The following is a 25,745-nucleotide window of genomic DNA, read 5'->3' on the forward strand; positions in this document are numbered from 1 at the left end:
TTAAAACCTTCTTTAATCAAGAATTGGCTATGACCTAAATGGGCATTTCTCGTCAATGCATGACAACCTGTAACCATTTATATTTTATTATAACCTTGCATGAATAGCGTTTTTGTTTTTAAATGATATATCTTATATTTTATCATTGCAAAATAACGATATAAAATAATGCTGTTCACTGTAAATTAGTCAGGTCGATTCACTTGTTACATTTAAAATTTGAAGAACTAAAGTAACTGCAGGCATAGGAAATATTGTCGCAGAACTATTTTATGTGTCAAGCGAAAGCGTACTCGAAACATTTCATTGACACTTGTTGCCCTAAGCAGAATATTAATTCCATCTCTAGTAGTTTCAAATATCAACTTGAATGTTCATTGGTCCAATCACAACATGATATCCCGATTTGATTGGTCATTCGGAAAAACAGAAAGGCATGGGTTGTGCACTTCTAATTCAGTTATAAAACATAACAGATCCATTACACATTTCAAAGTTATTTTCGGTAGACGCATTTGAACATTATAAAGCTGGTTTCGATTGCATTTACTTTATAGTTAGTGGATAGTGGATTTTTTTGGCGTTACGACATTGATACAAGACACTTATTTACTTCGAAATATGAGCATATGGTGGTGATGTGTACGTGTTATCCTGTTTCAATGTTTTATTTGGCGCTCAAGAAGTGACAATGGAAGATGACAAGAGATTTACTGTTTGTCGGCTTTGTTTGTGTCCTAGTGACTCGTTGATTAATATCTGTGAATATTATGATGGATACACCCCGGCGGATGTAATCTCTGAATTGCTGGAATTCGAAGTGAGTAAAAAGCGTAATTAGAACGCTTTTTTCATTTATATGTAAAGTGATTACACTTCATACATAATATTAATAGAATCTGGCCTATTTTAGTACTTATTTTTCAATTCTGTGTATTGGTCAAAAACTTTCCAAAAAATAATGGAATATTTCTCTGGAGTAGACGAACCACCTTACTACTTCCAGAAATATCTTCTCTTAAAACAAAACGCATTAGTGGTAGCTGTCTGAAATGAGATGAAAGCTGTCAACTTAGGCCAAAGTTTGTTTATTTGCTTCATGTCATTCATACCTTGTACAATAAAACTTGATGTAACAGTGACCCACAACTGCAATTACAACTTCAGCTGTGAATAAATTATTAAATCATTATGAATTCACTTCAGTCAAGTGTACTATTTAAAATTAGGGAATAGTACGATGGGATATTGAGAGAGGGGGATCTTTTGAGTAAGTTAAGGATATAAATTGGTTAAATGTCAATGTGTTGGTGGACTAGACGATTCTCTGGACGAGTTTATTCCTTATAATAGTCATCATCCTATAGGGCATGCACTTGTATACTGATTTCAGTGAATAGGGAAGTAGTAAAAGTAATAATAAATAATAAAAAGCTGTGAAAATTGTAAAAATCTGTTAAATTGTTAAAAAAATTGTTGTTGGTAGGTATAGAATATTTTCTAACTGCAATAACGTGGATATGTAGCAAAATCGTCATGCTACAGTTACTATTGAAAGAATCAAGGACAGCAGCACTGGTACTTTCTCAACCATGTAAGTAATCCTTATAGGTGTGCCATTCTTTGAAGAAATCAGTTTTCACTCTGAATGAGTAAATAGTAGTTCTGGCCCCAGAATTAATAGAAGATGTGCAAAGCTTTTAATGCAAATGTATTTTCACACTAAGGTAAACTATCAAAAATTTAACATTTTGAGTGAGTTAAATGTATTAATGCTCCCTATCTTTTTTCTTATGTATGTTAGAATATCAATTTTTTTCTTCTAATTACAGATAGTGAATCAGATACCAAAGGTTTGTTTAATCTGTTACTGTCGTGCAAAATATGGATGATGTATCTTTTGACAGTAAGATTTCTATAAAAAGTATGCACATCTCCACCCTGTTGTGAACTACAGTTTTTTTAATCACTTAATGTTTCGTATCACGATAGTTGCTTATGCAAAGTTCAACATCATCTTTGTGAGGATACCATTAAAGTGTTCCAAACCCAACTTTAATATGTTACCCCTGCATTGTATTTTTGACATTTTGTTGTTGCTGAGTACTGACTGAAACTTACCAGGTGTGCCATAAGTGATAACTGAAATGCTTTGTATGGGGATCACTAAGGATGTCTTTGTAAATGCATATTGATTGGTCTGGTTCAACTGTGGAAGAAATGTACATTTTTTTATGTTTGTAAGTGACATTTTAAAATTACAGGTGTCAACCGGAGACATATACCCTCAATGTGTTTGTGAGATATGCATGAGAAAACTGAAGGACTTCAAGGTATTCAAAGAACTCTGTAAGGTCTTCAAGGCATCAATAGACCGTGCATATGCTGCCAGACGTGTTTGTCCTCCTGAAAGCACTCCAATTGTGGTAAGGAAAATGTTGAGATTCAGCTTATTGAGAAGTTTCAGGCCACTTGGTAAACCATCTGTGCACTTGGGTTGGGGCCCTTCCAAGTTAGGCATATGTGGATTGTCTTTGGTACAATTTTTTAATGGTAGAACAAATTAAGGTTTGCACATGCTGGGCAAGGACCTAGCCACATTGACAAACTGATTCCACTTGGATCACTGAAATTAAGCAATGATGGGCTTGTGCGGACCCTAGATGGGTGACCTCCATGCTATTACAGTGATGTGCTTGTCCCATGTCGGTATCTGAAAGCCAGTGGGTTGGTACAATGGACCGAGAGATCTTATTGCCCAGGGTTACTGTCAGTTGGTAGAACATCTAGGGGTTATGGGGGAAATGTAGGGGAGATGATGTTGTAGTTATATGATTTCATAGTCATGTATCATTAATTGCTGATCCTCTATCCATTGTAATTAATATTTGTTTACAATCTGTTGTCTTCCCTAAAGTCATGAAATATGAGTTGTTCCCATCTACATAAAGGGTGAAAAATGCAACCCCTCAGAGCTATTTTCCTTACGATCATGCCTGATTTAGGTAATTTTTAAAAAATTATGATGAAATTACTGTTTACAATTTCCTGGAAAGCAATAACCTGCTTAGTTCCTTATGAAAGGGCTTTTGCTCAGGTAGCACTATAACACAGACTTAACATCATGTTATCAGCATCATACCAAATGTTTTCGATAATTAGTCTAACATTTCATTGGTACTATGTGACTTGACTAAGGCTTTTAATTGTGTTTACCATCCAGTTCTTTTGGATAAACTAAAGTATCATGGATTTAATGGAGTAGGAATTATTATTTCAGTCTTAGCTATTGGGATGCTCACAGTGTGTTGCACTGGAAGTTTTGCAGTCTTTCTTGCTTCTAATACAATATGGTGTCCCTCAGGGCTCAGTTCTTGGTCTCAATCTCCAATGCTATTTTTTATGATGACTAATGACCTTCCCTGTAACACTGAGACCACTTACATCTTGTGTGCAGATGATGCAACCTTTGTACACGAAGACCCTAATCTAGAGGAATCAATTGGATATATGAATAATGGAATCAATGGATATATGATTTACCCAAGGTCCATATGCTATGTTTTTTTTAACAGTTATCTTCGTTATGACCTGGAAATCTGAGGCCATGCTACATTTATGAAATGTCTTCATCCAACAAAAAAAGCCATCATGATAATTGCTCAAATTCTGCAACAAGACACTGCTCACAATTTTTTATTAGAATGAATATTCTGTTTGTGTATAGCATGTATATCTATAAATTATAAAATTATGTGAAATATAATTTACATTTATTTCCTACAATATGTGAAATAATGATTATAACACCAGAGTAAAAAATGATCTCTCCATGTGTAACTGGAAATGGAAAGAGGGTAAGGATCTTTGATGGAAGAGGGTTTGTATCTGTAGCAGTATTTGTGAATTTTTTTTACCAAGAAAGGATGCTAGGTACCTATGTTAGAGAAGGGAGTGGTAAAGGTTATTGAAAAATTAATGTGGGTAATTAGGATTGCCCTCCCTATGTAGCACCGTGATGTTGCTAGATTTGTTAAAACGTTCTTATGATCATACTGAATAGTGCATCAAATATTATTAGATGAGATAGGTTGCAAATCAATCACAAAGTGGAGTTTAAACTCCAGATTAAAGTTCGTGCGTAAATTTGAAGGTCTCTTTAGCAATAATGTTGAAAATGTTTTATTAGCTTGATTGTTCTATGGTAGGAGAGATCATGTAATTAAATTCTGATGGATTAAGTATAGAACAGGTAAATTTAAGATGTCATTTTTACAACAAACAGTAAGGGAAATTAAGAGATGCGGTAACAGTAACTTTTGATGCAGTCATTCACTAAATGTCCATGAGTTCTACAACTGAAATTGTTGCATTGTAAACAATAAGGGGTCAGAATAATGTTATCTGACCACTCCAGGGGGGATACTATTTTGAGTTGTAAGTAATCTGGTGTGTTATTGCCCCCTGGCGATGGCTTGTAGGGTGCCATGTATAAATGTAGCATAATTGGTAGAGAATTGGCCTGACAATCAGTGGTGTAAGTTCTGATCAAATAACTGTTTATTCGGCTTGAAATTCACACCTTTCAAACTTCCCAACTTTAAGACATAGATGGGTCACTTTTTCACGATGGCTGTCAATTTAGGAATGCTCCTTAGGGTAATGTACATGTCTGATTTTGAGCTGACTTAAATATTTCAAAGTTGGCACATAGGTAGATCCTTGGTCCAGCTCAACAAAAAAATATTGAAATGTGTGACTGTATTGTAAGGGGATTGTTTCTACTGCAAACTAGTCAAATTTTAATTTGATAAGAAACAATTTAATTCAATGCAGAGATTTCCTTTTTATACATGATTAAATTACATGGTGGTCAAGTTTGTAGAATTTTCATATCTCAGTGATTGAAGTTTAATGTCTAGTATATTTTGAATGTGGTTTTGGATGAAGTCAAATAGAAAAATCTTACTCCTTTGATGGGTAGATTGAGTCATTAAGTTATAACAAGAGAAATTTCAGAAATCACATGTATCTTTGTGTGTATATTTATTTATCTACTCATGGTATGTTTTCTCTATTTCAGGCTGACCTAAGTCCTGTACCTTGCAATATTGAAAAAATCCTTCCCATAGAGGTACTGTTGAATGTGTGTGTAAAATAGACAATTATTGTAGAATAACATGTGTTAATATTTTTATTAATAATGTCCTTTGTTAATAGTTATAATTAGGTCAAATACTTAATATGTTATCAGTTTCATTGTTAAATTAAAACCATGCATTTGATGGCATTCCATGATTTTTCCTTATCCTCTTTACAAATGAATTATTTTCTTGTCCTACTTTGTTTGTTTGGGTTCTTAGGGGGCTATTACGAACTTAACACCACCAGTTGAGTTTGCCCGTCTGCGGTATGATACCGTTCGAACGGAGTCTCACTGACCAAAGCAATAACGAAAGGCAGAGTGACTCTGCCTGTTGGTTGTACCATGCCATAATTGAATCTCAGTGTGCAAAGCGATTATGAAATAAGTTTTGGACAGAGTGGTACGATGCACAAAGGGTGGAGTTACATCCCGGCCAGGTACCCTGCCTCTGGAACTCTGCCTGGGTATAGTTTCAATATGGCACCAGTTTGGTTACTTGGGTGAACTTTACCTGGTGTATTAAAATCGTTAAATTTGAGCGTAAGAGTGTGTGAAATGCTATTATTTTGCATTCAAAATAACCAGAACAGTTGTGTAAAAACAGGTGAAGCGAATTCGCGATATTGGTTCTTCAAAAAAGTATCTCGTAAGAAATATGCTGAAATTTTCCATTTTATCAATGCAATGTGATTATTAATTTGCTTTGGCGATACCTTTGTTATATGCAGCATATATTTAGTTAATTTCATCAATGAGATCTTTAATTTTTTATTGTAAAAACTTCACTCTCATTCGCATTCGTCATTTGAGAAAAATTGGAGAAGTAATCCATGAAAGGACATACTTATGAATGCTGGATGTAAGTAACCACTTTGAAATAAGTAATGAAGAATTCTTGAAACATTGTGTTCCTGTATATGATTCCTTAGGTAATTATTCGTGTGTACACAATCTATGGTTGCCAAATCTCTTCATCTATTATTTTGACATTCTTTGTTGATTATCCAGAGCTATTCTTATTGTTGCCCTTTCATTTTAATGCTATTATTAATACATATAATCCATTTTTCCTTATAAAATGAGGCAATGAAGAAAATGTGAACTACTTACGTGCTCCAATATATGATTTCTTAGGTAATTATTCTTTGCTACGCCATTGTGTAGTGCCAAATCCATTGCTTTTAACATTTTTGTATTCTTCAAATATTTAAATTCATTGGCAAAAACATTCAAGAAAACTGTGAAATAGTATCTTGTTGAAAATCAAAAAGAGGCTTATTGTGATCATGATGGCAATAGCCATAGGTACCTATTCAAACCATGTGATTACTGATGTGTTGATATTTATTTATGTATATTACCTTATGTAATATAAAACCAATGGCAATACTTGTACACTGATTTTTCAATATAATACACGAAGGGGTTTTTTGATATAAAATACCAAGCATTGAAGTTCATCGTTGTTTGTTGTTCCAAGCATTGTGTCGATAAGATTCGTTGCTGGTTACATACATTGTGCTATTAGATATTTAAATTAAATAGTTTGGTATGAGTCAATGTTATGTAGATTATTTTGTTTCAGTTTAATCTGATACAGGAAACTACTACCAAAACAGGCTCTTATGAAATACAATGTGCATTCATAAAAAACATGATGATGATGATGAGTTGAAGACTTAAATGAATATGATTGAAGAACATATATTGCTTGTAAACACAATGCTCTCAAGTGAGACTTATGAAGTATGACCTAATAATGGAAAATTACTGTATAAACATACTCAAAACATTGATAATTGGTTAAATTAACTGTAAACGAGAAAGGTATAACTGTGATATTTCGGCAACTTTGGTGGTGATAGAATGACTGTTATGATACCCAAATATTTTTAATGCAATGCCAAATCATCTGCATGATTGAAGAAAGAAATTAAAGAAGTATCTCCTTCAAAGGTAAGGCTTGATGACTACAAAATGTTTTTGTATTTAATCTAATTGATCAAAGCATATTTTGACTACAATGTGAAAATGTTGCCTGAGTCAATAGTCTAGCATTTACAAATATACGAGATCTGTTCTGAAAGTATCGCGAATTTTGAATTCCCACGGGTTACGTATATTTCATTTTGGATTTTTTTTTGAGACATTATGTTTGTACTTATGTCTCTCACTAATGCCGAAAAGTTCGACCATTTTGAATGTTCAGTTAATTGTTGACGGCCGTTTTGCATTTGGATGTGTTTTGGCTTGTCTTCGATTTTTGCATTGTTCCAAAAAAATGGATCAAAGATTTTGTCAAATTTTGTGTGAAAAACAAAATTAAGTGCGCAGACTCATTCCGAATGTTGATTGTGGCATATGGAGAAGCTACCTCGGACCGAAGCAACGTTTATCGGTGGTACAAAATGTTATCAGAGGGCCGAGAAGATGTGAATTACGAAGAGCGTGCCGGATGCCCGAGCACGTCCAACAACACACGAAAATATTGATGAAGTGAAGAGAATAGTATTGGCCAATCGTTGAATTGATAGAGAAGTTGCTGAGGACCTAAACATTTATCAATTGACCTGTGACATTTGATTTTTACCAATGATTTGAGCATGACACGGGTCACCACAAAATTCGTACCAAATTGCTCAATTTCGACCAAAAACAGGAACCCATTAACAATACCAATGGGCTTAAGTTGGACTTTGTCCGTGACGACCCATATTTGCTCCAGAGGGTCATAACTGGTGAGGAATCATGGGTTTATGGTTATGACGTTGAAACTATAGCTCAATCATACCAATGGAAGCTGCAGCACAAGCCTAGATTGAAAGAAGCACGCCAAGTTCAGTCGAATGCGAAAGTTTTGCTTTCAGTTTTCTTCGATTGCAGGGGCAAGGTGCATCATGAGTTCTTGCCATAGGGTAGAATGGTAAATGAGGAATATTGCCTGAAAGATATGTGCAATTTGCACTAAAAAATCCACCAAAAACACCCGGATTTATGGAAGAACAAAAAATTGGAAAAAACACAAAAGTCACAATACTTTTTCAACAGACCTCGTAATAAATACCCTTGTGAATAAGGCAGAAATTAGTACCACCTAAAGAGCCACTATCTGACTCAGAAGGACTTCTAACTTGACCAGTAGAGTTAGTGGATGGAATGCATGATCTCTTTGTAAGGAGTTGTCTGATTAATGCCAGTTCATTCAAATTCAATCCCAAATATATTTGTTTTTGCCATCCATAAATTTCATCTTAGGTCATCCTCTTTTCTCCAATGCTTCTAATCTTTTCCAATCGGATTTACATGAAATCTCATTGCCTTATCAGGTTTTGTTCTAACCTGTTGCTTCTACTTCAGTCAACTTGTACTTTTCCCTTAACCCGTTGATAAGTTCTTTACTGCTTGTTGATTTGAGCTAAGTATCATAAACATAGGCACAGGAACATTCCAGCAATCAAATTTCCTCTACTATTCTAGGATGACTAAGCTTTTAACCTAGCACAATACTAAAATTTTTGTGCTTATATGAAATTTTTCAAATTATATGTCTTGAGTGTTAAACCGGCCTGTTTATTCTGTTTTCTGTTGCTTCTGTTGATGGGTGCTTTTGTTAAACTGTTCAGTACTTCTTCAATGCTTGTTTAGCCAGGTAATATTCAATATAGGCACCTGCAAAATGAAAAATTTAAATTTTCTCTTTGTCTTTTCCTGGGATGGTCCAGCTTTCTACCCTCAATCTATGTATAGGTTTACATAACTGTTTCATGCTGGCTTCATTCCTTCACATGTTGACAGTCTGCTTTTGATATGAAGTGCTTGTTTGCCCATATCTACTGTTGCCTGTTTTAGATCTGGCCCTGGTACTTTACTGTACTTTTACTCCTCGAGGGCTTGGCTAAATTATGTTATGCTTATGATTTTTATAATTCTTCACCTGGAGCTGTTTGCTCTGCTTACAGGATACCATTTCCTAATTGTCCTGTTTAAAATTCCTGAATACAATTGTTCTATATATTTCTTCCTCATGCAATTCGTTTTAGCTCAATGCAAATTCCTCTTCACCAGTTATTACTTCTAGAATGTGCTTTGTCAAAGGTTTGTTCTCATTATGAATATGCTCCAGGTTAGGGAGGGAGCTTTTTCAGTGTTTCTCTTGGATATAATTTCCTCAGATCGCTACATTGTGCTCAGTCCATTTTCCTTTTCATTTCTTGTTTTCACTGTTTACGGCAGCCTGTATATCATCGTAGTCATCCGTTTCCTTTTACTATTTTCTGTATTAATCCTAGAGATCTAACTTGAGTCTTTCATAAGATATGTGTGTGGCATATAATGCAGCAAATGCCCTTTTTTTCTGTATTCAGCCTAAAATATTTGAATGTTTTTCGGTCCATATTTGTGTTCATTGTACTCTCTACTGTTTTATTTCTTTAACATTAGTTGATATCCCTTGTATAAATCTTTTGTGACATTTTTGTAAATGAAATAAACTAAAATAATAATGAATGATTGACACTGTTGTGTAAGACCCAATTCCATTCCTCTAATTGGAATGCTGCAGTAGACATTTCCTTTCTTATGCTCACCAAACCTGTATATTCAACATCTATGAAAAGACGTATTGAAAATGCTGCGCCTCTCTTAGATAAAAGATTTTATCCGTGATCCATGGTTTCAGCATTGATTAAAAATTTACTGTTATGTTTAATGTTTCATGAACCATATTTGTGTTGTTTTCTTGATTGATTCACCACATCAGTGGACTTTGTTAGTGGAAAAGCTTTAATAACACAACCTATTTTCTCCAGAGAAATTTTTTTAGGTGAAATTCATATGATGATACATATAAGGGGCAGTTGATGCTGCAGGATCATAGTTCACTTAACCTTTTTAAGGTTCTTTCGTCTGAAAATGAATGTTAGTCTATATTTTCTCGTCTAAGAATTCAATGAATTTTACTCTCTTCACCTTTGCATCCATTAATCAACAATTTTACACATTTTAATTCAGTATTCGTGTCACTTTAATGATTTTTGCCTAATAAATGTGTGTGCCTCTTTCTATGAAGGTTCCTGAATACCATTTCCTCTGCTAATGAATGGGTAATATCATTTTTGGGCCTAATGATCACGATAATTTTCATGCCTATGAAGCTTCCAGTTGCTCATAAAACTCTGATTCCTAGAGTAAACACGGTGACCGGTGGTGAGACTACGGTCCCCTCACTTGTAATAACAGTAGGGGGAGTTACAAAGTCTGACATCAGTTGAGTCCACCTGAGGAAGTGGCTGCGATCTCTAGTTCGTAATAGCCCCTTAGTATTTGAAAAGTATAGTGAATGTTTCTTAATTTCTTTTCTTACTGGTATCCTTATTTTTTTTAACACATATATGTAATAAGGTTTCAGAGGAAGCCAAAGCTGACCATGGAGAATTGATTGTTCCTGATGATCCCATGGATTTTCCAATGGTAATTAACCATAAATTATCATTAAATGGAGAATGTTGGGCGTTACTTGTCCTCTGTCTGCTTTGGTCACATGGTATATCTGTCTATTTCAGTCAATGAAGAATTGTACCGTGAAATCACTAAATATTTCTTGTGTGAATGATAAGCAAATTATTGCACTCAACAGGAATCCACACCCTGGAGAGGTAAGCATAGTCTTTTGTCATTAATTCATTATAGAGTAGAATATTGGTTAACCAAGTCCTGAGTAATCAAGGAACCTTATTGTCCACGGTAAAGATGTACCTAATCAAGTATGCATATACATAGTATTCCAATGCCTTTTGCTTTGACTGCACCCAGCTGGTTCACCATGAACAAATTATTAAAAACATTAAAAAGTTTTTATTAATTATAAATTAATGAATTAGAAAAATGTAATTAAATTATTTATTATTTAAATTAAAATTATTTGAAAAAATTGTATGATATTAAAATAAAAAAATTAATATTTATAATAATATAATTGGTTGATGGGAGGTTTATAATAGTTTAAAAATTAAAGCAGTCACCATGCAAATGGCTCGGAATTTTCCCTGGTGATGGAGAAATGTTAGCAAAGTATAGGGTTTTACTGTTTTGGAACAAGGAATGGCCATGGGAAGAGTAATAGAGTTCTGCAGGAGACAGGGTTTAATCATATTGAAAACTTAATTTAAGCGTAACAGTAAACAAAGGTATTTATGGATATTTTCTGGGAGCTCACAGGAATATCCATAAGGCTATGTAATGTTAGACACTGATTTAGGGGAAGACTTTTATGACATTTTTACTAATTTTTTATTTTCTTGCATTACTTATGGTCTGAATTCGTAGCATTTCAAAAGTATAGTGAATTTTCTTTATTTCCTCTCTCTCTGGTTCCCTCATATTTTTTAAACAGTTCTGTAATTAGGTTTCAGAGGAAATCAAAACTGAGCGTGGAGAAGTGATTGTTCCTGATGATCCCATGGACATTCCAATGGTAATTAACCATCTTTTATCATCAAATGGAGAATGTTGGGTTTTACTTGTCCTCTGTCTGCTTTGGTCACATGGTGTTTCTGTCTATTTCAGTCAATGAAGAATTGTAGCGTGAGGTTACTAAATATTTCTTGTGTGAATGATAAGCAAATTATTGCGCTCGACATGAATCCACATCCTGAGGAGGTAAGCTTAGTCTTTTGTCATTGAGTCATTATTATTATTAGGTAATCTACCAGTTAAGGTAGGTTTTTGGATGGGCACAGCTACCAAATAAATATTTTGTGACTCCTAACAAAACACAATCGAGCAACCTAGACTACATCAGGTCCCTCTTCATCTCTGGGTACTTCCTTCCTCCCTTCATCTTGTCCAACGTCTCTATCCTGTTCCTTCCCTTTCCTTGTTTTCCTATCATTCTCCCCTCTATTACAGTCTTCAACATCCCACTGCCGGTCAACACCCCCTTCACCCACTTTTCCTGCCTCCATAGGATTTCTCCCAACAAACCCCTCTCTTTGCCCACCATACCAAGTACTTGGTCATTTGTTTTCTTCTCGGTCCATTTCACCTTCTCCATTCTTCTCAACACCCACATTTCAAAAGCCTCCAATATACGTCTATCCTTCTGCTTCAATGACCACGTTTCCGCACCGTACATAGCTACGCTCCATATCAAATTTTTTACGAGTCTTTTCTTATTATCCTTACGTCCCCGTCATCAACTCCCTCCTCCTTGTGAAAGCCTCTTTTCCTAGCGCAATTCTTCTCCTTACGTCCCGTTCTTCGTCCAATTCTTCTCCGTACTTCTTTGACCGTGCTGGTCCAAAACACTTCCGAAATGGGAAACCACCTCAATTATCATTCCCAAGACTAATATGATGGATAATACATTAAGTCATTACAGAGTAGAATATTGGTTAACCAAGTCCTGAGCTATCAAGGATCCATATTGTCCAAGGTAAAGGTGTACCTAATCAAATGTGAATCTACATAGTATTTCAATTCCTTTTGCTGTGACTGCATCTAGCTGGTTTGCCTCAGGCAAGCTAACCCAATAATCTCAAGGAAGAAGATCCTAAGGCCAATAAAAAATAATTACGAAGAACTCCTATACCGGTATTTCGGTCACCAGGTTTCCATCAACAGGGAGAAAATCAAATAGGGAACTTGAACTTGGAGGAAGAATGTGCACTGTCCAAAGTCAAGTGATTCCCTATTTGATTTTCTCCCCGTTGATGGTCACCTGGTGAACGAAATACCGGTGTAGGAGTTCTTCGTAATTATTTTTTATTGGCCTTAGGATCTTCTTCCTTGAGATTATTTCTTTAACAGCCAATAGCTTCACATCCTCCAAGCTAACCCAAGGCATGTATAGGATTCAATAGTTAAGTGCATTGAAGTTCATGACACTATTGTTTTTCATTCTTAAAGTGATGCCATGTTTACAATGCCATTTTTAACAAGAATGAAACTACATCACCACATCCTAAAAGTCTTTTTGTGATGAGGTCATTTGGTACTGTGATTTTGTTTCGAGCCCATACCATACCAGTTATAGAATGAAATGTTTTCTGTTTTGCACCAAGATGGTGAATGCAGGGGGAACATGAGTGAATAAATTGCATTAAGCCGAGAAACCTATCCCAAGGAGGAAGAATTCGATGACAGGATTTTAAGAAGAGACTCGTAAGTTTGATGGGAAGCTTGATTTTGTAAGGCCCTAAATATGGTCATAGGCAGAGGATGACAGGCATAGGCATTAGAAGCTTTTGAAATGTGGGTGTGGAGAAGGGTGAAAAAGGTGATATGGACAGAAAGGAAAACAAATAAGTAAGTTCTAGGCATGGTGGGGAAGGAGAGGGGATTGCTGGGAGAAATCATAAGGAGACAGGAAAGGTGGATATGGAGCTTATTGATTGGGAATTGTCTCTGTCATTAATTCTCTCCTCCTTGTGAAAGCTTCTTTCCTTAATACAATTCTTCTTCTTACATCTCGACTGCATTGATCATCTTGGTCCAAAATACTCTATGATATGTAAACTGTTCCTTGTGCTCTTGTTTATGGCTGCCAATTCAACATTTACACTTAGTCTTCCTCCTTGTAACATTCATAGCCTTTGTTTTGTTAAATTGATCCTAATACTTTTTTCTCACAAATATTTTTTAATGCTCTGGTCAGTGATTGCTACCCCTTGGCTGAACGGCCAACTAAATGTTGATCATCCACAAATATAATTGATTATATATATTCCTTACCTACTTGCTCTCCTGGCTCCAGCTCTTTCTATATGTCTTCCTAACCATTACCTCTTCATGTGCATTGAAAATCATGGGTAATAATGGAAAACTCTTTCTGTATTAATACTTAATGAATTGTATTATGACCTTTAGTAATGAACTCCAACATGTATGATGAATGGATATTTAATATAATTTGTGTTAATGTTTTTTCCAGCTTCATGGTGATAATGCAGCAACTGAAGAAATCAAGGAAAAGTTTTCGTGTGATGATAATGGAGTGTGCGTCAAGGAAGAAGATGATTCAAGCAGCGAGGATTATAGCACGATGGTAATTTATTGCAGCAAACTAGGAATATTTTTGGCAGTACACAAGTAATTTGTTTATCTATAGTCTATTTGATGTTGCTCAGTGAATCATCTATGGTGCTCTTGCTAGAAGCATGTGCATCTTAGCCAATTGTGCTCTTGAAGTAAAGTTGAATTCAATTTCAGGATGAAGAGGGAGACACATGTAGAGCAGATGAAGAGAATGTTGAAAATGGGAAGCAAATCCACAAAGGGGAACAGTTGCCTGTCAAAACTCATGTTGTCCTGCAAGGAAATTCAGTTGTGAGTTACGAATTGGTCACAATATCTGAAGTTCAATGTTTCTGTGGTTTATCAAAAAATAATTTGGGGAAATGATAACAATAAATCAGATAGTAGTATGTTTAACAATATGTTGCGTGCTCTTCCTAGTTACCTCTTAAGTTGTTCATTTGAATCATTCTGGGGGTAAGAATGTCTTAATAAGAGTTATGTTTTTCGCTTTCCTAAATTTCTATTTCACTAACCAACCACTTACATTGAATCCAAGTTGCTCAAATAGAGAAGAACCTCCCTAAATGATTGCCTCGCACAGCAAGTAATTCGCATAATGAGCAAAACTCTTGGTTCCTAAAATGACTTGGTAACAAACAACTCTTGGCATAACAAGTGATGAGGAGGGAGTAATTTCCTGAATGAATGCGCATCTGCTAATTCAGTTTGTGTGTAACACTGGTTCCCTTAGTATCGCTAGAGATCACACATTTTTCCAAACTCGTTTGTTCAGACAAATTATTTGTAATTTTTTTGTGCAAAGTTTAATCAAATTTTGTGCATAGTTTTAAAAATGACCTTGAAGAAAAATCCGTAGAAGAAAGGCTCTGGCATGCATGACGATAAGGTAGAAAAGACATTAAGGGAGATGAAATCAAAGAGGGCTGTGGGAGTAGACCACATCTCTGCAGAACTAATAGAAGGTTTAGGAAAATGTGGGAGTAAGTGTCTTTATGGACTAATTCGTAACATCTACAGGAGGTAATCTAGCTGACTTTGTGAGAGCAGTGTTAGTTCCTATTCCAAAAAAGGTAAAGGCTGCATCATGTGAGGACGACAGAACAGTAAGTTTGATTTCCCACACATCTGAAAACAAAAGGATGGAGAGCAGGGCAAAAGATAATTGAGGTGATGATCAGTTTGGATTCAGGAAGGGTAGAGGCACATTAGGACTGGCAGCATCTAATTGCATTGTATTTTTTTCAACCGTGTCAGGACACTCGGGTTTTAAACCAGGCCAGGAGAAATGTGGATGCATCACCTACCTCGAAAACTACAGAGATTAAGGAGGCTTTGAGCCCCAAAGCACGTGATAGTGGTGGAGGTGCTCCAAGAACAAGACAGAGGGTAAGAGGGGAAGGTTCCCATCATCCACTCACTTTCATATATTGTGACCTTCGTAATTTCAGTTCCTTGATCCATGTGTAATAAATTCAAGTGAATTCATTTTACGAGGGTAAGTCTATGAATAACCCGCAAAACTGGATAGAGGCAATAATAATCAGAGTACCTTCTTGAAATTAATTTATGTTTTAAACATATTCACCATTTACATTCGCACACTTATCCCATCACTTTAAGAGTCAATGCTAGCTGTCAGCAAAGAAGTCTTTTCCTTGCTGTCATAGTCAATGAGTAACCTCTTGGACTATGGCATCATCATTTTCAATATGTTGGCATTTATCCTTTATGATTTATCCTTTATCAATTTGAAGCTATAATCTATGTAAATTACATTATGTTCTGTACACATCAAGTTAATGTCTTATGAATAAGTGGTCGTAGTGCTTTTTCACTTGATAATATTTATTTAATGATTGGGTTTCGATGTGTTACATCTACATCAGGGCCTGATGGTAATGCAATACCTCAACACCAGGTCGTAAATTAAATGTTATCAAGTGGAAAAGTGCTATGATCAGTTTTTCATAATGTTCAATGTCCACCCAATCATGCCTGAAACTACTAAATTTGTTATTGTCTTATGATTGTTGAAAAAATACTTATGATGTCTTCCATTCTGAATTCTTTTGCAGTTAACAAGGAGTATGGCTGCTGCTGCTGGCAAACAGAGTAAAGGGAAGGAAAAAAAGCCATTGTACTGTGCAGATCCAGATGTAAGAAATATTTATTTTCTTATTCCATCATCCATTTATTTCTTTTGTGTTTTTATTATCTTACAAAACTGCATGCATGAACAACACTTTGGTTTAGATGAGTAGAGCTTGTGGAAGTATGAAGTTTTGTACTATAATCTTTTGGCCATTCACCTGTTTCTTAGGTATTTATTTTTTTCTCCATTTATTTATGCACCTAATTGAATGAGCATTGAATTGTTTCCATTCATTGTTGCAATCATCTGCTAAGACTAAGTTAGTCACCATTGTTGATGATTATGAGCACCCTCTAACCAAATGAAGTTGAATGATGTTGTTTGACTGATTAGTTATTTATATATTTTATTGGTAATTACCCTTCTTTATGTTCCTGCTGCCAGCAATACTAGTGGGAAATGCGAAAGACGATTGGATTAAATGTATCATCTTTAGAGAAAAAATGTGGTGAAGTTATTGTTTTAGATATCCATGTGAAGGCTTTTTAAATTTTATATTTAGTGAATTTGCTAATAATTATACTATTAATATACATTGTCCAATGGATAAATTTAAATATTTTAGTGTAAGACTACAATATTTATTTATTTATTGTAGTTATACGATATTTTTTGCAATGATATTTCACATGTCAGGCACAACTTTAAATGACTTTTTCTAATGTAACCACTCTTTTCACATAAAATAGATAATGAATAAGGTATACCACTAGAGTAACCACTCTTTTCACATAAAATAGATAATGAATAAGGTATATGTAAAAACTAATAAATAAATAAGGCAAAACTAGTGAATGGCATAACTTTGTGTGATCCTCTGCATAGTCCCATTTTGTAGGAAAGTCTGATCTTAGAGTTTATCACAGTTTAAAATTAGAACTTTTTGCATATTGTTTACTCAATCAACTAGCACGTATGGAAGGTCAAACAAATGCTTTGCATACTTTTCTCACAGTTAATGCACACTGTACAGGACCTTTTTCTCAGTTGGCCATGTTTTCCTCTATAAACAACCTATTTTTTCTTTTCTCTCTGGAGGTAGTTTTCTCCTTGTCCAGTTAATATGCATTGCATCACATAAGTCTGAGTTAGGATTTTTGTCAAAAGCTATTAAGCATCATCATCTTGTAAAGGGGTTACAACCATTTGTCTCTCTCCATTTCCATTATCTTCAGTTAATTGTAGGTTGTTACTCTCATAGTACTTTTTATATCATCTATAACTTTCTTTCTTGGCCTTTCTTTTCCTTTTTTTCTATTATTTTCTCCTTCATTATATTTTCTGGGAGGTTATTGCGGAGGACATTTTCAAAAAATTTAATTTTCCTTTACTCCATCTCTTTTATTAAATTCCTTTTCTCTTTAATTTCCCTCTGTTTCTAGTTTCTTGTCCGTCTGTCTTGTTCTTATTATTCTTTTCCAGATCCACATTTCATTTGCCTCCAATGAGCCTTTCCTACTTACCAAGTCCAAGTTTCCATCCATTTCTCCAAATAAACATTTTTGCGAATGATTTTATAATATCTAGATTCATGTTTTTGTTTTCTGAAAGATTCTTTTTATTTTCAAATGCCTGCTTTGACAAGGCTGTACTTATTTTCACTGCAGAGGTGAATCTGTAGTCTTTTCTAATTACACTCCCAAGGTAGCAGAACTCTTCTACTTGGCTTATCACTGATTTCTCTTATCATTACATTTACAGGGGGTTCTGTCCTGTTTCTAGAAACTATCATAGCTTTGGTTTTCTTCACATTTATTTTCAGTTTCAACTGTTCAAAGCGGTGAACGGGGTTTTTAGCATCCTATTCATATCTTTGGCTGATTCTGCCAGGGTCACAAAACATCTGCAAACATAATGCAGTGTATTTTTCTTCTATTTATCTTTATATCGCTTGATTTCTCCATTATTGCCTATATAGCGTCTTTAATATATAAGTTAAATTTTTATGGCCAAAGTGGACATCCTTGTCTTACTCCTTTTCTTATCTTTGCTTTTTTTGTGCATCCTTTTACTTTTATGAAAGTGTTTTCGTTATGGTCAGGCTGACAAATAAGCTTCCTGCCTTTGTAGTCTATTCCTTTCCTCCTCATGGTTTCAAACATAAGTTTCCAATCTACAGTATCAAAGACTTTTTACAAATCAATGAAGGTAAGGAAAACATTCCTGTTCATTTCTAGCCTTCTCTCAAGGATGAAGCACAGTGCCAGTATAGTGTCTCTCGTTCCTTAACTTTCCGGAAGCCAAATTGATCTTCTCCAACAATTTCCTCCACTTTCTTTTTCATTCTGTTCCCTATTGTATGTAAAAGTACCTTGGAAGCATGTGATAGAATAGAAAATGTTCTGTAGTTCATGCATTCATTTGCTTTCCCTGCTTTTAGTATCATAATAGTTTAGCGTTTAAGGCAGCGTTGAGGTTTTATAAATTAGGTAAACCCCATTTTTTAAAATTCATGCACTATTTTTAAGTTTCTTTCTTTCATTTTATTTCCAAGATTTTTTAATATTTTAGCCGGTGCATTATCCTCATCCATCATTTTTCTAGCATTTAGCTCTTGGAGAGCATACTCAAAGTCCCTCTTTGTGATTTGGGGCTCACTTTCTGTTCCGATAGGCTAGATCTTGTTTTCCTGCTTGAATATGTTCTTATATTTCCTTCACCCATAGTTTTTTCCACCTCTCCTTTTCTTATCTATATCTGTCTGTTATCTTTTTCTTAACTCTCCTGTATTCTTCCATATCCTTCTTTGCTCTTAGCTTATTTCTCTTTTCAATTATCTTTTCACCATATCACATTAATGAGATTCCAGGCACTGTGACAGCCTTGGACGGAGTGGCTTCTGTCAAGGAAAAATGAGAATACATCTGGAAAGGGATATCAAAACCCGCAGACAAAACTGTTAGGAACTGTAAATAAGAAAATGATTAGGAAACCATGGATTACTGATAATATGATTATGAAGCTAGATGAGAAAAGAAAATGTAAGCATATAAACGGTTAAGTAGATAGAAGTATTAAGAGTTGAATAATAAACTGAGGTAGGTAACAAATAGAGTGAAAGAAGCATGGTGGAAAATGCAGTGTGAGGATATGGAAAGTCTGAAGAGAAAGAGTGAAATTGGCGAGCTATACAGGGAGGTTAAAACCCTGTGAAGAAGTATGAGGGGGAAATCATTGCAAACACTCCAATAAAAATCAGGAAAAATGTTATTTGAACCAGAAAATATATGAGAGGTGGAAGGAATATACAGAACTGTATTGTAAAGAAATTAGACCAGCGAGATTAGAGATAAAGAGAAAATATGATGAAGGTGAGGATAGCGTGGGACCAGACCAGACTGTGGGATAGAAAGGGCATAAAGGGAAATTAAATTTAATAAGTCTGTGGGGTGGACAACACTGTGGGGAGGCATTTATATAAATATAAATAAATATATATTTATTAATGTACCCCAAACCTTGCAGTCCTGAGGACTGGATACTCAAATCATAAATTTCAATATATAAAGAATGTATTACTTATCACATGCATATTTATAAAATAATTCCATTGTTTACCTAATTATCGGCAATCACTTTGTATCTTGACAACATGAAGTAATAACAATTCAGTCTCACAAAAATGAGTATAATGAAAAAGAGAGTACACTTTTGAAAAGGACTGTTGTTTTTGTTGTTATATAAAAATTATATTCCTGAATAAAAATAAGTCAGTTTTATCCTCAGATCTGACTTGATGTCCAATCTATTCCCATATTTTGTTTTTTGAGAAAATCGAAGTTCAGGAAAGAAAAATCAAAGCGGCTTCACAATTATAAGTTGAAATGAAGGACACAAAGATGTGAAAGTTTCCCTTTCTACGGAAGAAATTATTTTAAATTCTTAATAACAGAAGTTAAGTTGTATGATTTTTCCCCCCGATGAAAAGGAAAGAATAATCTCTGAATTAATACACATATTTTTTCCAGGATGATTCTGATTCTAACCATTTCTTAGATGACTTAGAAGATGATTCCTCAAGTAACTCAAGTATAGAGATGAACAGTTCAGAAAGTAACTCTGATGATGAATTTCAGCCTCCATCAGCGAAGAAAATCAAGGTAGAGTGCCATAACAGTTATTATGATACAATTAAAGTACTTTCATGAAATCTTTTGTGGATTTGTCATATTTAGGGTGCAAATAGATATAAAGAATGCTAGTTTGAAAGGTGTAATGAGAGCATTGCTATTTGATAATCAATTAGGAATCAATGTTCACGAGGAGAAATGGTCACAATAACATCACTGGAATATAAAAAAATATAACATTTGGCAGCATAATTGCATAATTTTGTGAAACGAAGAAAATTAACCGCCACACTTCAAGAAACCATCATTCATTGTTCAACAAAACAAACTTTAATGGCATAGGATTACTTTCCATATTTGGAGTTGCATACAGAATGGAAACGTAAATGCTCCCACTTAAGGTACTTAAATTAATACTATGCATACCTACAAGCAATTTTTGTATATTTCTTTGCCATTTCATGAGTTGTATAAATATGTAAACCAATCTCTCTGCACTCCATGTCATTCTTCACATCCCTTCTCTCTGCTATGTATCATATGAGGGTAGGCTGAAAAGTAATGCACAGATGCTTGTAGAGCCCAAACAAAAACATAAAGCAAAATTGAGTTAAAAGTACAATTCTTAAGTTTCAAAATTGTATATTTATTTTTCAACATAGTCAACGTTAAGGTTAACACATTTCTCCCAAGTTTTTTCATTCCGTCACTGAAAAACTCTTACGACCTTTCTCGAATCCGGGACCTGACAGCTGCTTTCACCTCATCGTCCGAGGTTTAATGATTACCCTTGCGGTGTCTTTCGTGTTGAGGAAGAAAAATCTCCAGGTGCGAAATCGGGGGAATAAGGAGAGTGTGGAGTTGGTTCAAATTTTAGGTTTCGCAGAGCCTCTCCGGCTGCGGTCGAGGTGTGTAGACGAGCGTTGTCATGTTGCAAGATTATTGGCGCCAGGCTGCCTTTAACAGGACAAACTCAACGAATATGGTTTGCGATATGCTTTTGAGTGATTCGCCGGTCATTTTGAATCAATTCTTTGATGTGTTTGCAATGTTTATCATCTGTGTCAGTGATCGGACATCCGCTGCGTGTTTCATCAACAATTATTACTTTTCCAGGCTCGCAACTGCTAAATTTTACCACCCATCAATTTACAGTAGGCCTATCAACAGAATCGTCACCATAAACAGCCTTTAAATAACGATGAATCTCTGTATTAGTCACTTATTCAGCCATTAAAAATTGGACAACAGTACAGTGTTTAACTTGCGTTGACATAGTAATAGTCTCCATACTTCCGCTTCTCAAAATACAATGGATGAATAAAACGACCTCAAACCTGTGCATGCATGTTGAGGTGGAATGTTACTTCCACGTGCCACTAGGAGTGCTTGTGAAGGTCATTTTGTTTGTGGTCTACTAGCATGTGTGTATTAGTTTTCAGTCTACGCTTGTACTTTTGTTGACTTCCGTTGAATCAGTTAGAAGGACTGTATGAAAATGAAAGAAGGTATGAAAATATTTAAGCATGTAGTGTATGTGCATCTTTTTATTTATATTTATGAATTTAATATTTTAAAGTGTGTTGCCAATGACACCAAGTTATCCATGGAAAAATTTCACAACTACCTCTTTGAGGAAATGGTAAGAAAATTTGCAAGTGATAAGGGAGGAGCAGTGGTAGTGTCAGGTGGACATGCTTCAGTAATACGAGGGAGGTCTGAAACATTCTCAGCTTTCCCCCATTGATTGTATTAATACTTGCATGATTTTTTCTCTCATGTTGGCACAGTGGTGAGTAGGCATGGTTTGAAATTGCAATCCATTCCATCCAGCAGTTCCCTGTAGACTGTTCCTTGAATCAGTTGTAGTGTTGTTAAGAAGTGAAAAAATAGGGTCTTGTGTGCTGATAAAATTCTGCATAAAAGAAGGTTCAATGCTGATCAAAATTCATTCGAAGACTAAGATTAAATGTGTATGGGGACTCTTTTCCTTCAACTTCCATTGTGGAGAAATTGGTGACCAAGTTCAAGGATTGCCATGAAACTCTTCGAGATGATCCAAGTGAAGGGCATTCCAAAAGTGCAACCACACTCAAATCAATGAAAAGGAGCACATTATGGTTGTGGAAGATTGGCGTATGAAGTTATGTGAAATTGCTAATACTGTAGGGATATTAAAAGAAGGAATTAGTTACATTTTGCTTGAGGAATTGATCATGATGAAGCTATAAGCAATATGGGTGCTGACCAAGTGTTCACTGTGGATCAAAAAATACATTCGAATGACACTTTCATAGCAGTGCTTGGCACACTTGACAATAAGAGTGATTTTCAGCATCTATATGTAACAATGGATGAAAAACAGATTGGTAATTACACACCAGAATAGAAGCAATAAACAATGCAGTTGATACAGGACAGTTCTTCAGCTACGAAAAAGGTGAAGATGGTGTTTTCGGCAGGAAAGGTCATGGCAGTGGTTTTTTGGGATGTGAAAGGAATTCTGAAGATAAGCTATCTTGGAAAAGGTAAAAAATAACTGAGGAGTACTAGTCTTAACATTCTACTGAAATTGGATGCTAAAACTCATGAAAGTAGAGAAAAAGTAACCATTCATGAAATCTTGCTGAGGGAAAAAACCATGTACCGTCAGGACAGAGCACATGTCCAAAAAAGTGGCTTGGCGATTGGAAAATTGAGGACTTTCCATATGAAATTTTGGAACATCCCTCTATATCCTGGATTTGGTTCCCTAGGACGTCCACCTCTTCTGAAAACTCATAAGTTTCCTATATGGTCAGGGTTTCCCATCCAATCAAGATGCAATTGCTGCTGTAGCAAGTACTTAGCAGCCCTAGTGGAAAAACACCGCAGAGATGGGATAATGGCACTGAAACACTGCTGGATGAGAGGTGTCAACCCAAGCACAGTTTCATAACCATTGTTGAAGTATAGGTCCATTTCTTTACACCCTAGACAAAAGAATAATGAAAACAATGGATTCAAAAGGTAGAACTGGCTCCAAAGAAGGCGAAGACCGTTTCATCTGCAGGCAAGGTCATGGCATCGGTTTTTTGGGATGCGTGTGGGATAATTTTCATTGACTATCTTGAAAAATGAAAAACTATCAACGGTAAGTAGTCTTATTTGAACGTTTGAGCAAAGAAATCAAGACAATGCACCAGCTCACAAATCTGTTATTGCAATGGCCAAAATTCATGAATTAAAGTTTGAATTGCTATCTCGTGCCCCCTATTCTTCAGATTTAGCCCCCTCAGATTATTTTCTGTTTGCAAACTTGAAAAAATGGCTCGGTGGTCAAAGATTTTCCAACTGTGAAGAAATTATGTCGGTAGTAAATGGTTATTTTGAGGAGCAAGACAGTTCTTATTAAAAAAAGGGTATCGAACTTATTGAACATCGCTTCGGAAAAGTTTATAGAGCTGAAAGAAGATTATGTTGAAAAAGAAATACATTTTTTTCCAAATTATTTATTTTCTTTGTTGGGTCAGGTGCTTCTGGGACCAACCTCATGAAGCAGAAGCACCAATGAATTTAGTTTCCATAATGAATTGTTTAATCCATTTCAAGAGTTAGATGAGAATTTATGAGGCTAAGAAGAAAAAAGACTTTTCATAACAGTTACGATCTTGGGGGCTGGGCAAGGCAAATCCATCTATCATTCATTCAACATGAGTCAGTTGAGAAGAAATGCATGAGGGTAGAACAGAAGATAACAAACAACAGTCAAGTGTGCTATTAATCCCTAAAGATTGAAACAAATAATCATAAACTTTTGCATTTATCCTGTTAAGGAATTGATTGAGTTGGTAATCCATAAAAAAAATATTTGTAATGTGAATGACAGTGCTAAGAAAATTTTTATTCATGAGTTAATTACAATGCTGTGCAAGTGACCTGTTTTCCCAGGTATTGTATTTGAATGAAATTAAATTGTATTATTTTATCTGGTAATTGTTTTTTTTCATTATTTTGTACCAATTTCAGCTGAAGATAATTTTGGGTCGTTGAAAATTAATAGCCGAATTTATGAGTTTTATTTGAATGTTTTATCAGTTATAGTTCATGGAATGTAATACATGTATTTCATAAATTATTTTAATTTAAATGCAAACTGTCAGAAGGTTTGTGTCAGAAAAGCATTCATTGACAGCGAGAGGGTCCAGGAGACTTTTGAAGTTAGTGTTATTAATGCTCAGAGGAGGAGCATTTTTTAGCAAGGTCTTATAGTTTAGATATTGCTTCCATTTTCTGGAATTAATTTCCCTTAGCGGTATATTCTCCCTTGATTTACATTTCCGTCCACTGTCCCGGTACAGAAGTATAAAAGGGGGTCTTCAATGTATGTGAAATGTGGATACATGTTGAAATCTCAAGTGTGGCCTTTGTGAAATAATAATTTTTTTCTTTCATTGGGTGTTACTTCTGATGATCCAAAGGAACCGCACCTCTCATCAGCCCTTTCCACCCTGGCTGAGTGTGTCAGTGAGAAAGAATTGGAGGATCCATCTTCCAAAGAGGATAAGGACTCGGTTGATCTTAAGCGATCATATGAAATATGCCAAGCTGCCTTAATGAGGTGTCCTGAACCTAGGAAACTGAAGGATAAATTAATACCTCCCCCACCCTCCTTGTTAGGTGCTCAACAAAGTAATGATCCTGTTACCCTTTCAAAATATGTGTCTCCTGCTGGAAAATCATCAAGTGGATCGGTTTTGAAAAGAATACTTACACAGCCAGCAGGAAGAAGCTCAGTGGGAGACAAATCTGTAAATCACATGGCGTCCACTTCTGAAGTATCTGGAAGAGAGGACCGGAGCTCTGGTTTTTTGGCATCTAAACCACAGACATCCATGGGAAACAAGGTACTTGTAAGTTAAAGTTGGAAAATCGTCATTTTTAGTCAACCCTAGTGTCACTTGTGTATAGTAATAGGTCTAATCATATGAAATGCAGAATATTATTCTGAGATGAGGGTTTTAAATAAGCTAAAAATTTGCAGGTCACATGGAATCTTTTTTTTTTTTGCAATCTAATCCTAATTCCCATCCAGTATGTGTTTGCAGTTACTTGTTTTGTGTGATGCTGATCATGGTTTGGCTTTGTAACGTAGCACATTGATTGGGTAAGAGTGTGGGGTTTTTTAAGCAAATAACATCCATGTTCATTATTTAATTTGATCCAGGCATACTTGACGCCAATATGGAAAGGATTTCATGGTAATTGAAATCTCATATGGCAGTGGGAGTACATACCATCCCCATGGAACTACCTAAGGGTTTAGGAAAACATGGGAGGAAGAGTTTTTATAAGCTAATTT

The 25,745-nt window shown here is 35.3% G+C and overlaps 1 protein-coding gene across 1 annotated transcript in view; it reads left to right on the forward strand.

Annotated features, from left to right (window-relative positions):
• LOC139694847 (zinc finger protein 91-like) overlaps positions 1-25,745 on the forward strand; it is a 55,453-nt gene that overhangs the window by 19,789 nt on the left and 9,919 nt on the right. Inside the window, exons 4-17 of the mRNA XM_071593372.1 lie at positions 626-820; positions 1,833-1,853; positions 2,265-2,426; positions 5,084-5,134; positions 10,547-10,615; positions 10,708-10,800; positions 11,550-11,618; positions 11,711-11,803; positions 14,076-14,189; positions 14,354-14,470; positions 15,437-15,568; positions 16,258-16,338; positions 20,303-20,434; positions 24,865-25,290. Coding sequence (XP_071449473.1) covers positions 626-820; positions 1,833-1,853; positions 2,265-2,426; positions 5,084-5,134; positions 10,547-10,615; positions 10,708-10,800; positions 11,550-11,618; positions 11,711-11,803; positions 14,076-14,189; positions 14,354-14,470; positions 15,437-15,568; positions 16,258-16,338; positions 20,303-20,434; positions 24,865-25,290 — 1,755 coding nt within the window. The remainder of the gene's footprint in view (positions 1-625; positions 821-1,832; positions 1,854-2,264; positions 2,427-5,083; positions 5,135-10,546; positions 10,616-10,707; positions 10,801-11,549; positions 11,619-11,710; positions 11,804-14,075; positions 14,190-14,353; positions 14,471-15,436; positions 15,569-16,257; positions 16,339-20,302; positions 20,435-24,864; positions 25,291-25,745) is intronic.

This window comes from Hetaerina americana, unplaced genomic scaffold (assembly GCF_022747635.1).
Source record: "Hetaerina americana unplaced genomic scaffold, ioHetAmer1.1.p SCAF_57, whole genome shotgun sequence".
NCBI classification, from domain to species: Eukaryota; Metazoa; Arthropoda; class Insecta; order Odonata; family Calopterygidae; genus Hetaerina; species Hetaerina americana.